Source organism: Danio aesculapii, chromosome 14 (assembly GCF_903798145.1).
Source record: "Danio aesculapii chromosome 14, fDanAes4.1, whole genome shotgun sequence".
Classification (NCBI taxonomy): domain Eukaryota; kingdom Metazoa; phylum Chordata; class Actinopteri; order Cypriniformes; family Danionidae; genus Danio; species Danio aesculapii.
In genome coordinates this window covers 48,563,722-48,579,454 of record NC_079448.1, presented here as the reverse complement: position 1 = coordinate 48,579,454, position 15,733 = coordinate 48,563,722, and the positions used below count along the sequence as shown (strand labels likewise).

At 36.6% G+C, this 15,733-nt stretch overlaps 1 protein-coding gene across 6 annotated transcripts in view; it reads left to right on the top strand.

The window, feature by feature from the left end:
* Positions 1-15,733, top strand: part of prom1a (prominin 1a) — a 154,085-nt gene that overhangs the window by 73,957 nt on the left and 64,395 nt on the right. For all 6 annotated transcript variants that reach the window (XM_056472594.1, XM_056472589.1, XM_056472591.1 and 3 more), the window contains exons 2-3: positions 1,602-1,660; positions 7,147-7,352. In XM_056472594.1, the coding sequence (XP_056328569.1) occupies positions 1,602-1,660; positions 7,147-7,352 (265 nt within the window). The remainder of the gene's footprint in view (positions 1-1,601; positions 1,661-7,146; positions 7,353-15,733) is intronic.

The following is a 15,733-nucleotide window of genomic DNA, read 5'->3' as shown; positions in this document are numbered from 1 at the left end:
GCAGTTTAAATTTCAACAGACCATTCGGCGTCTCACTCAACAACAACCGAGGAGACGTGAATATTTCTTCTTGCTAAATAAGTCATCAGTGGTCATTGTGCTGTTGTGTCAAGCTCTGATCTGTCCTCTCTTTTTCACCGCTTATTTTGACTTGTGTCTGCTGTGGATCCATCTCTGAACTGGATTCTCTGTTTGATTTCTTTCTCTGACTGCTTTCTACTAACCAACAACTACACCTGGTCTTCACCGGTCTGCTGTCCAGAGATTCCAGTTCAGAGATTCAATGTAGTGTCAGCGTTTTTATTTATTTGTTTGTTTGTTTATTTATTTGTTTATTTCATGCTTTCTTGTTTACTTTCCTTGTTTGTTTACCTTTTCAATTGACATTTTAATTTAGCCTGCCCTTTTAGTTTAATTATGTATAGTTAAGTATTTAATATAATCTAAACTTTATTTTATACTCTTTGCTAATAATTAGATGTGTACTGTATGTGTTAAATGTTGTGACGTATATAATAAAAAAGTTTGATTATATTAATTTGTGTGGCATTTTACAGTTCAAAGTTTACACATGCAGTTTTAAAAAAGAAAATGAATGAACAATATTTAATATTAAGCAATAATGGGAAATTATTACTGCTTATCCTGTATTATTCTAGGCAGTATTGATAAACTGCCAGGAAAAAAAAAATGTATACATTTAGCAAGAGCGTCTTCTCATGGTTGCTAAATGTCACACGACAACGTTGCTACAGCCTTCCCACATCTTGTATATCTACGTTGTTACAATGTAGCGAGCACGTAAGTGGTAACGTTGCCTTTAGAAAAAATGCAACGTTGTACAGACATCGCTACAACGTAGATGTGTTTGTTGGGCAGTATATACCGCCTCAGTGAAAGGCAAATATATTTTAGTTCAGTAGAAAACTCGGCCCTCTTCATGATATAAGAATCATTCCCAACATATGTGCTTATTTTCTTATTGTATCTCCTTTGAAATATGCTATAAATCATAAAAATACAGATTTTCCTCTATGTCTCCCATTTATTTTTAACTTCCTGTCCTCCATCTGAATTTCGCGCGTCACCAGAACTACCTGATTGAAAACAACCTATATTACAGATGGCGCTCATGTACTTTCTCTCTCTTTTTTTCAATACTGTTAACAAATACTCTAATTAAATACTGAAATGTTAATATAATAGAACAGGTAGCATCTATTTGGCATTCCAGTAATTTGCATAAGATTTGTCATCCAGATCTTATGTTTAATGCATTACAATGCAACTTTTAGCAGCACAGTCATGCCGAAACTCAGATGACATGTTCACAAACCAGACTAAACACTGCTTAGCCTCTCCCCGAGGAGACTTTCTGATGTGTTTCCATGAAGACAACTGATATTTTCGCTCAAGATTGTGGTAATTGTGGAGTTACAGTAGCTGGGGGCAACAATACTGAAGGGTTACGCTCATCCACAGTAGGCTCATTGTTGGGGTTTTTTAAGCTAGATGCTGAATAACATTACGTAACCTGTTCTGACGCGGCGGTGCTGTAAGAGGCCGCAGCATGCTGACTTTGTTTTCTCCTGTCATTGCAGATCTCGTCATTAGCGCGGCAAAGGATAAATTTGGAGCCATACAATCAGAGTACCAGAAGGTAAGTGCATGTGACCGTGCCTACCTGCACCTCCACGCGATTACATGCTCCGCCGCCACAGTTAAGTTGCAAGGACGTTGTCTCAGCGCATCTATTATGAAGCATTATTTTAATTGCATATGAAAGCCAAAGAGTGAGCCTTGCCCTATTATGTGCTTCTTCTGGAACAGCTCTTAATTGCTTTTGGCATTATAGCCTGTAGTAAACAGAGGAAGAAACTATTTGTTGCTTTTTATTAACAGTGTTTAGTAATTAATCAACAGCTCTTGCTTTGAAGTTCCAGCATCCAACTCCTGGGAACAAACAAACATATGGGGCAAAACCTAATGAACAACATTTCTTGTGTTGTTGAGAGGAAATGTGAGCTTGGGGACACACAGCCTCCTCGTTGTATATTTTATCAGATTTATTTCTAAGCTAATTTGTCCATATACAGTTGAAGAATTATTAGCTCTCCTGAATTATTAGCCTCGGTAAGTTCAGTTTAACACATTTCTAAACATAATAGTTTTAATAGTTAATTTTTAATAGCTGTTTTCTTTTATCTTTGCCATGATGACATGATTGCCATAACATTTGACTATATATATATATCAAGATACTAGTATTCAGCTTAAAGTGCAAATTAAAGGCTTTACTAGGTTATTGGGTAATTAGCCAAGGTTGGGTAATTAGGCAAATCATTGTATATAACAGATGTAGACAATCTGAAAAATATTGCTTAAGAAGGCTAATAATATTGACATTAAAATGGTTTTTAAAAAATTTGAAACTATTTTTATTCTAGCCAAAATAAAACAAAAAAGACTTTTTCCAGAAGAAAAAATATTATCAGATATACTGTGAAAATTTCCTTGCTCTGTTGAACATCATTTGGGAAATATTTAAAAAAGGGGAAAAAAAATCAAAGGGGGGCTAATAATTCTGACTTCAGCTGTGTGTAATATTATAGGAAATACTGTGAAAATTCTTGGTCTGTTAAACATCATTTGGTAGTTATTTAAAAAAAATAAACAATAATTTTAACTTCAACATTACATAGGGTAATCCGCTTGTGTTGTGAAGTGAATTTGATGGTCGAATGAGGCGAGTAAACTCAAAATGTTCGTGCGTCTATTTACATGCGAATATCGCGTACCGCGTCTGGTGTGAACACAGCATTAAACTTGCAAGAAAACCGTCAGATTGAGCTATTCACACATCTTGTGTAACTATATATGATATCGCAGAGAAGTAAAGTATCGCATTATCACATTTTTTCAATATCGTGCAGCCCTAATGTATATCAATATTTTGGGTACATGAATGTGGTTTTAAGCATGTGAATTTGGCTTTCCATGTGGACGTCATGTCTTTTGCTTGAATTACTTTTGAGACTTTTCTAACTCCATAGAAGAACAATAATTTTAAATGGATCATCTTTCAGCCAGTCAGCCTGTAATTTTCTTCACTCTTCAGTTTCAGTTGTGTTCAGTTTTGCTGTGACACTTAAGAACATGAAGAGCTGGATATTTGGATTTGACTGATGCCAAATCCATGATTCCCTCAATCTCTGGGGCTGTCAAAATGGGACTGGTTCCCATTACAGACCACAAGTGTTCTTCCTAGTTCTTAAGTGATTTTATTTGCCATTTGTTTGATTGTTTATCTGATTTGGCTCACCGTCTGTTCTGTATTTTTCTGTTCTGCATGCCTATCATCATCTGGCGCCTCCCAGCCAGAAAACATTGTTCTGACGCTACAGGTAACTTGTGTGTTTTGCTAGTAGCGTAAAGAGCCAAACCTGACCCAAATCTGACCATCCTCATTCCTTAGTTGCACTCTAACCTCACAAACCCCACCCAAGCCCTGCACTCATTCTCTTCAGTCTTACTCTCCATCGTAATCTTGACTGTGGTTGTGTCATCTGTGTGCAACACTACATTAGATTGAATAAAAATGTAGTAGACCTAGAATTATTTCATTAACATTCTGAAATGTAAATGTATACACTTACCCTAAAAATTTTTCGGAGAGATATGTTCAATATACATAAAAAGCCTAGTGGTGTAACGGATCACAAATCTCATAGTTCACTTTTTGAGTCACAGATCGGACCATTTTAAGGACAGGACAGAGAGCTTTAATAAGGGATAAGGGGATTCAGTCTTTTTCTCTCATATGGTGGCATGAGGACACGTATTGTGCTGCTAGGTGGAGACACTTTTCATTTTCTCCCAAAATATAATGGAGTTTCTCCATATTTGTGGCTTGCTGGAATTGTGGTAGAATTAGAGATATTTCTCTCTCTCTCTCTCTCTCTATCTCTCTCTCTCTCTCTCTCTCTCAATTCATTTCAGTTCAAATCAAAAGAGCCTCATTGGCATGACTTGTCAAAGTATTTCAGATTACTTAAGCAATGAATAAAATTGTAAAGTGATTCTATAATGCATGAATACATACAGAAAAGGAAAAAACAAACACACAATTAGAATTGTTTTGAATTTGTACACAAAAAAAGAAAGAGAAAAAGACTATGAGGATTAAAAATAGAATGAAACAGAAAAAATACACAACTGTACATTCATTCAGATGGTTTGCAATAATGTTTCTGACTAGTTTTGTCTCTCTCTCTACAGTGTGTGTGTGTCTTTGTCCGTGTTTGTGTGTGTAAACTGCTATTTGTGTTCTTTTGAGGCAGTTTAGAGTGTCTATCTGAGTTGATATTAATATATATATATACAGTGGGGGAGGGGAATATTGAACACATCATGTGTTTTCCTGGGAATAATATTTCTAAAGGAGCTGTTGACATGGAATTGAACCAGATTTTGGTAAAAACCCCAAAATAAAACAAAACAACAAAATATTTTTTTAAATGTTTAATCACAATGAAATGACACAAGGAGAAAGTGTTGAACTACTGAAATGTGTTTAATACTTTATATAAAAGGCTTGTTTGGTGATGGCAGCCTAAAGACACCTCTCATTTGGAGAATTAAGTCATATGCGCTGCTCAGGTGTGAGTTTTTCACAGAATTCAACAGAGTGTAAAAATCTTGATGGTTCTGTGGGTCTCGTCTATCCAAAATGATCTTTGTTTTGTATTTTCTATTGGATTCAAGTCAGGAGATTGGCTGGGCCATACTACAGCTTGATCAAACTTAAAAATACAAATAAATAAACATAAAATGTCAACATCTCACACTGTGCTAAAAGCCAAACTGAACAAGTGGGTTTTAAGAAGAGATTTAAAAACAGTAATGGAAGAGGCTTGTCTAATGTACAATGGCAACTCATTCCACAATTTTGGTGCAGCCACAGCAAAAGCCCGATCCCCTCTGAGCTTTCGACTGGTCCAGGGCACACCCAGGAGGAGCTGGTCGGCTGACCTGAGTGAACGAGAAGGTGTGTAAGGACAGAGAAGCTCAGAGAGGTAAAGGGGTGCAGTACCATTTAGACACTTAAAAACAAACTTAGTAACTTAAAAGGGTAATAATGGTAATGGTAATATTGGTAATAATGTTAACTTAAGTAACTTAAAATGGTAATAATTATAATAACTTAATCCTGCTAATGTAGATGTTGGTCTGAAGCAGCTGATATTCATTTACACTGAGGAAGGGCAGAGGGTTGCTTAAGAACTACTGAGAGATTTCAGCTGCTGTCTGGGCTTTCACTGCCTTTCTACAGTTCCCTTTCTTCATGTGTTCATCACTTTTTTTTTATCTGTGTAATTTCATTTTATTAAACATAACTTTATTTGTAAACTAATTAGATTTGTTTTCTTTTTATATACGTATTTCTTTAGCTGTTATCAACATCTGGTTAAAATTTCATGTCAAAAGCACCTTTAGAAATATATTTCTGAGAAAAACAGTGGTGTTCAGTACTCTTTTCCCCCAATGGATTTCAGTATCATATTATAACTAGTATATAATCTATTAAACCAGTAGTATTAGTATATTGGGAGTACATTGTTACACTTGAAGTTTTTCAAGATGTTACAAGTTGGATTCAGTTGATCAACGTTTTAAGCACCACACAGTGAGTGTCTCGACTCCAGATGAACTTTACACTTAATGCCATTTTAACACTAGCACTGTGTTCATTTTACTTTTCTCTTTGCCATCCTGCATTAAAATCATACTGTAGGTATTAACTGTCTCTTTCACCTCTATGATTGCTAAGATATTCACAGATACACCCACATTTCCTGGTCTTAAGCTGTCTGCCATTTTTAGCTCAGCCATGACCCAATAACAAGAGTGCGACTGCGCTAACACGGATGATGTCATCAGTAGATGAGCCCGTCTAAAGCTTGAAAATGCTGATACCAGAGGAGCTCAGCGGGAATGACCGCTCATCGTAATACGGCCAATAACCTCATGCCCTCTGTGCTATAATAAATGTGCGTGATAGTCTTATAGCAGCTAAGCTTTCGTCTCATTTCAAACAAGTATTTCACTCCTTACCCGCACAGGCATGATGGGAAATGAGCTTTTAAACCACTTTAAGAGAGTATTAAATATGGAAAGGCTCTACCCTTGAGGGGAAGTGAGGGTACTTGGTGACAGACAAAGCCTCTGGTTTATTCAGAGGATTAAGCTTATCCACCGGCTAGCCCGAGGAGAGCCCTGCTCATTCAGAAGTGTCCATAATGCCATGGGACGTGTATGTGGAAGGGGGAAAAAATGTTTAACATTATTCCATCAAGTTATGCACAGCATGGAAATTTAACAGAGCATGGTTTAATTTCCCTCATTTCTAAAAGCCCCTTTCCTGGGTGGGTTTAGAGACGAGGATATTAGTTTTACATTAAAAATAGTGCAGAAGCTCTTCCTCTAGCAAACATTTTGCTCGTCTTGGTTAGGCAAGGGCGGCGCAGTAGGTAGTGCTGTCCCCTCACAGCAAGAAGATCGCTGGTTCGAGCCTCGGCTGGGTCAGTTAGCGTTTCTGTGTGGAGTTTGCATGTTCTTTTCCTGCATTTGCGTGGGTTTCCTCCGGGTGCTCCGGTTTCCCCCACAGTCCAAAGACTGTCCTGCTGCGCCACTGTGCCGCCCACTATAAAATTATACTGCAGTCAAAAGATTATGTTTGTTCAAACTACTTATTTACAATGACCTGAAACAACACAATTCTTGAGGTTTTTTTGTGGGACAACTTAATTATTTTATGTTCAATCCACTTAAATTTGTACAAACTAATAAGTTAACTTAATTCCTTCATGTCGCCCCAACACAAATCGATTGTGTGGAACCCAGAATTTTTTACAGTGTATATAATTGGTCTTAAATTTAATTCAGTGTGATGTTCAGTGTGAAGTCTTAACTTTTAAAAACATGCAGATATCCTGATCATCACTGTCATGTGAAAAGGGTCCATTCGTTGCTAACTAGGCCCGAACTGCATCAAGAACTCATCTCAATTATAACTCCGTATTAGTTGATATGCACGTATTAGTGATTTCAGGATTTTTAACCTGTGTATTTGTGTGTTGTGTATAGGTGATTTATTATGAGCTTGGTTTTGTGGTGTGTGCGGCACTGGGCCTGCTGTTCACCGTGCTGCTGCCACTGGTCGGGCTTCTCTTCTGTTTGTGCCGCTGCTGTGATAACTGTGGAGGAGAGATGCACCAGAGACAGAGGAAGAACGCAGACTGCCTACGAGGACTGCTGACCACACTCTTACTCACCACCACCTTCATCATCACGTACGTTTTTATCCCTACATTAAAATTTTGATGGTTTCCAGTGGTGTGTATAGTAGTGTTGTCAAAAGAACTAAAAAAAAAAACTTAAATTAGCAGTTTTCCGTATTTTTAGCTTAAAAAAAACCTTTGACTTGCTCAAATCCAAATGTTGCTTAAACTCATTGTTTAATTGGTTTTTGAGTATTGCTTTGGTATTAAAATTGGTAATGAGAACCATGTGTTTATATTGGTATTGGTAGAGAATATTGAAATGTTGGTACCGTGACAACCCTAGTGTATAGTAGACTAGTGTACACTCCAGCAAGGAATACATCAGGATCACAACAATAGCAGGAACTCCAGGATAGCGGTGGGAATCTGAATGAAGTGTTTGATGTTTCTCTGCTTTATGGATTCAGCTGGCTGCCTTTTTATTAGGTTCCACTGCTGGGAGATGGATGTGTCTCCTCATGTCACAACCTCCTGGGGTTTAACCTTCATGATTCTGATGAAAGCGGAACAGGATTTCTCTATACTCTTCTATCTTCAGGAGTACATTAAAGAGAGCTGGTTTGTCGGTGGGAAGTTGTTCTGTGAGCAATTGTTCTGAGCAGACTCTTTGTCAGTAGTTTGGTTTCATCATCCTGTGTTAATACTATAGGTGGGCATAGATAAATTTTTTTTTTTTTATCTAGATTAATCTCGGAATTAATCTAGATTAAAATGGCTCATTTGAATTCTGCCGAAGGCATTCAGAATATGTGTGCTACCCAAATAATAAGTCTTTGAGAACAGGTGTCTTTCAAGCTAGGTGGCGCATTAGACCAGGGGCTCATCTCCTATTTCCAAAATGCATCACAAACTGCTTGAGAAACTGTTCTACTATGATAATTGGTGATGAAAATAAATGATGTTCAATAAGATGTACCTGTGTTTACTAACTGTTTATTTAGTTAAACACAGCGGTTTTTGATTACCTTAATCCGACTAAAGTCATAACTGAACTAAACAGAAATGGAATTAAGACATGTGGAGTGTGCTTATATTAGTGGCATTACTGAAGTAAACACTGCAATCAAACTATTACCATCATGTAGGACTTTTCGCCATATTTTCATTGCATCGCTATGTGATGCAATCTCAGCTTGCATCATAAAGGCTGCATCCATATACTGATGATATTTTCCGACAAGATCCACACACGCCTCTGTCAGTAAAGGAACGCACACAAACACACACACATCGCGAAATGCGGAAGTTTTTTTTATTTCCATTTGGCGTATGTTAATAAATCCCATAACACTCTCACCAGCCCTTGCTCCTTATTTGCATCTAATGCCCCAGTTTGTCACGGGGGCATGAATGAAATGTTCATGAGTTAAAGTGAAACTGCCGAGCCACAGGTCAGGTATACATCCACGCTGAAATATCAAGGTAAAAGTTGACATAGCTTGCGTAGAATAGACCCAGCTCCCAACCCAACTTTGAGAATTAATGCGCTGACATTAATTCCTTATGAATTAATGAATTATTTATAAATAATTAATTCACCGCCGCATACCACAACGATACCATCGTCCATCGCAATGTTTCACATTAGACATTGTACGATGCCAAATTGGTCAACATCGCCAAACCCTACATTACACCCACGTAATTAATCAATCTTCATTATGCTTGCCTTGTTTAATGTTGGTTGCTAGGCTACCAATACTACAGTCAGCCACTAATGCTGGGTTCACACTAAACACAACTAAGTACTAAGTACTGTGAATATATTGCATAAAAAGTCAATGCATGTATGTGAATAGAGGCAAATTATTGGCACAAATTACACCAAATGTTCAATTTTTTCAATTTCAACATTTTGCCACAAACACCTGAATTTGCCTCAATCACAAACATTCTTGCCCCAAACGTTTTCTTATAATGGGCCAAAAACTAAACTTGATTGAGAGTTGTGAGCCAAAGGTAAATATAACAAACTGTATTTCAATAAAGTTGCCAATTTCCTAATTTATTTCATAATATATAAAAATAAATAGCAAAAATGTATTTAATCATATTCCCTAATGCATTATATCTTTTGACATTTTATAATTAGTTATGATAAAAACACCAGTGTAGTTACTGCTATACTGATGTATACACTAGTCAAGTTGCCGATGTCTTGCGCGTCTTGCATCTTCAAGTGACAGTATTTACAGTACATAAAAAAAAAACTAAATTTATTTACAACATTTAATTGAAACATTTAATTTCCATTAGCTTTTTTGTAGATTAACAATAAGAAAAACAAAATGTTAAGTTACTGTAAATCGGAAATGATAATATCTGTTAAATCTATATGAATAAATACATGTCATTAGGTCTGTCACAATAATCAATATATTACTATATCAGTATATTACTATTAATATATGACTTATCACACAATACATTGACATGATCTCAATTATTTTTGATGGTGCAATACATATCACCCTTACATAAAAACCAATTCTTGCAACATTTTAGCTTATTACACAACCTCTCTATCTTTATTGGAGGTGTCAGTGTCAAAATAACACTATTTTCATGTGGGTGCCTGACAACTGACAATAGATCTGGTATAGCAGATATCGCAGCCTCTGATGCTTTTTACCTTTCACTTTTTTGTTAACATTTATTATTATTTATTTAGGATATGCACTTTCACATTCTGATTCCAATGCCTATAATTAAATTAAATATTTTTAAGAATAAAATGTGTTCATGTGTTCCTTGGAATAGTGTGCTTGCATTGTGATGATATTATATTGTCATTCTGGCATTATATAATGAATAAAATGGTCTTAAAATGACAATAATATCACTTATCGCAATATATTTTGGAGCAATAAATCGTACAAAAAAAAAAAAACAGATATCGTGACAGGCCTAGTCATTCTCTATCTTCTCTCAGATGGGACGGTGGGCCAAATCAAAGGTTACCATGAGCCAACTATGGCCCACAGGCCCTAGTTTGGGTATCTCCGACATAAATTACTGAACTCAAACAAAAAAATATCCAGATTGGGTGATGCAGAGTTTCGCATTTGGTGTGAACCCAGAATAAAAACTTAATGGAAACACATCTAAATCTCATTTGGGATTTTATTTATCTAGTTTTGTTGAAAACCCGGCTACAGAAACACAGCGGAAGAGTTTTTGAGATGGGCTCATGGGTGAAGGTTATGAGACGGACATGTTTAGATTAATTTGAAATGAATATTGTTTTTCTTGGAGACTGGGATCAAGCCAGGTCACATGTTCTGTCATTTTACTGACCCATATTGTCGTTTGTCTTTTCCAAACTTCAGTGTAATTGCTTGGCGAACTCAGGCTGATTTCTGAAGGCACTGTTGTTTTCTCATAAATCATTGGGCATAATTAAGGCCTGATGAATAATTAAAGAAGTGACCCAATTCTGACAAGAAAATTCCTCATTAGTCCCATCTCACTTTTAAGAGAAATCCAGCATTTCTTTGGGCCGCTGTCAGCCCAGTCATGAGCACAATGGTGTGATGGTCAGGAAACATAACAGCTTGAGGCATGTAATGATTGTGTTTTCAGATTACAATTGAGTAAATTTGAAAAGGAATGCAATTATGTCATGCATATTTTCTGCAGATATTACTCTAGCCTTCAGTGTTTCTCAGTTATAATATACACTCACCGGCCACTTTATTAGGTACACCTTTCTAGTACCAGGTTGGACCACCTTTTGCCTTCAGAGCTGCCATAATCCTTCATGGCATAGATTCAACAAGATACTGGAAATATTCCTCAGAGATTTTGCTCCAAATTGACATGATAGCATCACACAGTTGCTGCAGATTTGTCGGCTGCACATCCATCATGCGAATCTCCCGTTCCACCACATCCCAAAGGGGCTCTATTGGATTGAGTTCTGGTGACTGTGGAGGCCTTAGAATAAACCGAGACTCATCAGACCAGGCAATGGTATTCCATTCTTCTTTTGTCCAATTTTGGTGAGCCTGTGTGAATTGTAGCCTCAGTTTCCTGTTCTTACCTGACAAGAGTGGCACCCCGTGTGGTCTTCTGCTGATGTAGCCCATCTGCCTCAAGATTGGACATGTTGTGCGTTCAGAGATGCTCTTCTGCAGAGCTCAGTTATAACGAGTTGTTATTTGAGTTACTGTTGACCTTCTATCAGCTCCAGTCTGGCCATTCTCCTCTGACCTCTGGCATCAACAAGGCATTTGCCCCCACAGAACTGCCGCTCACTGGATATTTTCTCTTTTTCAAACCATTCTCTGTAAACCCTAGAGATGGTTGTGCGTGAAAATCTAAGTATGACCAGCCCATCTGGCACCAACAACATTGGTGTCTCGTTCAAAGTCACTTAAATCCCCTTTCTTCTCCATTCTGATGCTCGGTTTGATCTGCAGCAGATCGTCTTGACCATGTCTACATGCCTAAGTGCATTGAGTAGCTGCTATGTGATTGCCTGATGAGAAATTTGCATAAATGAGCAGTTGGACAGATGTACCTAATAAAGTGGCCAGTGAGTGTATGTGATGAGGCTCAATATTCAATAAAACATGGTGCATGTTTTATTCTTTACTATATATGTGAATATTAAGTTCCTTGTGCCATTAAGCCAAAAATAGTAGCTGTTGCCATTATTTCCAAATGACCGCTCCCATAGATTTGTGTCCTCATTCTGGAGAAAACTGCCCTTTTAAACAGTGATGCAGTCACACTTTTGAATGCTGTTTTATTTTAGATCTGTTTAATTTTGTATTTGCGTATATGTTTAATCAGCCCTAGTTTAATAGTTTAAAGAAACTTGTATCATGAATTTTGCATTGACATGAATACGACCTCAGGGTGTACGTACATTTAAATTAGCTGATTAATTCATTAAATGTATTCTCGTTAGCTGTGGTTATAAATATGAAGTCACACACACATTTACAGAGAGAATATGCTCATTAGCTGTTGTTTTATTAAGCCTAGGGGATAATGTATCAACTTTTTCTTTAGATGTTTTTTCTCAAAGGCAGCACGGTGGCTCAGTGGTTAGCACTGTTGCCTCAAAGCAAGAAGCTCGCTAGTTCGAGTACCGGTTGGTCCAGTTGGCATTTCTGTGTGGAGTTTGCATGTATTCCCCGTGTTGGCGTGGGTTTCCTCCAAGTGCTCTGGTTTCACCCACAGTCCAAAGACATGCGGTATAGGTGAATTGGGTAAACTAAATTGGCCGTAGTGTATGTGTGAATGCCTAAGTGTCTGGGTGTTTTCCAGTGCTGGGTTGCAGGCATCCACTGCTTAAAACATATGCCGGAATAGTTGGCGGTTCATTCCGCTGTGGTAACTCCTGATATAATAGGGACTAAGCTGAAGGAAAGTTAATTAATGGATAAACATTAATCAAGATAAAATAATTACTCACATGAACCCGTGTTTCTTATGAACAAAAATAAAAGTGAAAACATAAACGGAGCGGTGTGGCTCTTAAAGCAACAGTACACTACAATTCTGTTGCTGACTGTTTTTATCATTATTAATCAAACCAAAAAAGGCAAGGACAAAATCAATCCCAGCTCTCGACTTTTGTAGCTTTAATAAGAAACGAATCAAGTTTCATTCTTACAGGAAATATGCTTGAAGCAGAGTCTGTTTCATTTGTATATTTTATTCTATTGTATTTATTTCCCTTCTGAAACTTTTTGGACATGTGGCCCAGTGATAATCATTTTAAAGTACAAATCAAATCAAACCATATTGTTAGCTCACATTGCCAGTTTTGTGGTGAACGATTCGTCTGTGCATGTCATTAAGAAACTATAAATAGTTTAACTATGTATATACTTCAACTTAAATCTGAAAAGGCACTTCCGTTTTTTTTTTTGTTAAATTGTCAGATTAGGTCTGTCTGAGATGGTTTTGGGCATGGCTAACATACTTAACCAGTAGGGGTGTAATGGATCATGGTTGATCCAAGTTCTGTTTGTTAAACCAATGGTTTTTGCAGTAATGTTTTTGTGTTTTGGTATAAATGGAAAGCAATTCACATTTGTCTCATTTTTGCTGATCCAAGAAATAGTCAATCCGTGACTCGAAAACCGTAGTGTGATCCAAACCGTAGTGTGATCCGTTACATCACTATTAACCACACCCCTTCAGCTGTCAGTTTTGACAACAAACAATAATAGTGAGCAGGAGGAGTCTGTTAGGTTGTAGTAGGTGCGTTCGACATTCAGAGTTCATACGGTCGAGGAAAACCTGGAAAAGTCATTGAATTGAAGTTTTGAAAAAGTCATGGAAATTAGTTTAACAAATATCTGTAAACTTGAATTAGGGCTCAGCTATATTGAAAAATCTGACATTACCATATTTTGTACTTCTGTGATGTATATTGTGATGTGAATACAATTTCACCACATGATTTAATAGATTTATTTGCATTGATTGGGGGGATTTTGTAGAGTTGTGAGTCTCAAATAATATATAACAAATAAATTACAAGCATAGATAAATAAAATATAGCAAAGACAAAAGTGAATTATAGTTTTCAGGTACAGATATTGAATAATCAATACTGCATAGTATTCATTGTACATTATTTAATCTTTATTTAAAAAATGACTTGTGACCGGATGTTTTAAACTCTGAAATATTGAAATGTTCACACAGTCACAGGCCTTAAAGAAACAGTTCACTCAAAGTTTAAAATGTACTCACTATTTACTCACACTTCACTTGTTTCAATACTATAGGAGTTATTCAATTGTTTTCTTTTTGTGTTCTATTTTTTAAAAAAATTAAGTGTAGGTAATGAAAATGGTAAGTCATTTAGTCATTTTTGGGTGATATCTTTAAAAATGCATGCAGAGGATAAACTTTTACTCCATTAGGATTAAACTCTATGTTAAACTATAATCCCAATTTAACATTGCATATCCTGCGATGTGACTATTGCGAATGCACACATCGATGCTGAAACGATATATTGTGCAGCCCTAACTGGAGTCATTGGCCAAAAACTTGCTCACATTGTTAGTGCTGTGTAAGCATTATCAAAAATCTATTTTACATAGATATAAAAACAAATGTAAATAAAATAGATTGTTGTGTGTTCTGTGATATGCTGTAATGAAATTGAACGTGCATTGTTTTCCTTATTATTTACCATGTATACATAAATATTACATAAATCAATAGGTCATGAAAATGTACTTGAAAGTTCTGGAAAAGTCATGGAATTTTAGTAGTAAAAATGTGTATGAACCCTGGACACAGCTGCAGCCGGCAATCAACAAGATAAGCACAAATTCTAGGAGTTGAAACATCAGTCTTTAGGCTACTAGATGCTAAATGGTATGTCAATACTGTTCAAAACTGGGGATACTCATCCCGAGGCCGTCAGACTATGCAGCGCCACTGATTCAATCCAAGACCAGCGACGAGATGATCCCAAGGTTTCCATAATCCTGGACCAGGCCGTATCCTGAGCAGCTACTGTGGTGGTCATGAAGGAGTGGATAGCATGAGACTGATTCCTGTGATGCTCCAGGGACAGATGAGTCTTCGCTGATGTCCAATATTCTCCAGCCTCCGGCACCTAGACTGCAGCTCTGCACAAGACTTTTGGCCATAGGAGAAATGGTCATGCCCAACTGAGCCTGGTTTCTCTCTCAAGATTTTTTAATTCTTCACGTTGGCCAATTGGTGAAGTTTTTTTCCCTCTCCGCTGTCGCCACTGGCTTGCATGGTTCGGGACCTGTAGAGCTGCGCATTGATAGATCTGCTCTTCAGTGTTTGGACTCTCAGTAGTGATTATTAAACCACACTGAACTGAGCTAAACTGAACTGAACTTAAACACTACAAACTGAACTAACACTTTCAATTTACTATGATCTTCTATGTGAAGCTGCTTTGACACAATCTACATTGTAAAAGCGCTACAGAAATAAAGGTGAATTGAATTGTTCCAATTCTTATTTGAATATGCTAAAAAGGGGTTTACATTTATTTACATTTATAGATATAAAACTTTCCAATATATATTAGTGTAAAACCCAAAACAAGGGGTTTTGATTAAGTCTGAAACAATGATTGAGATTATTTTGGATAATGAAAACATTTTTAAAAAGCACTTTAATCCAAAAAGATTGAACAAAAAGACCAAAAGAAATGAGCTACACTTAGTAGAAAATTCCCAGAAAGAGCAGGTACATCATTGACAGGAAATTAAATATTTTATTATCATATATTTTTATATGTAATAAAATATTTGTTTAACTTAATTTGTTAATTAACCTTTATATGAGCGTCAGGATCAATGATGATAATTATTTCATTACAAGTCTGTAAGACTTATTTGAGTTAATATTCAGGTTATTCACTAAAATAT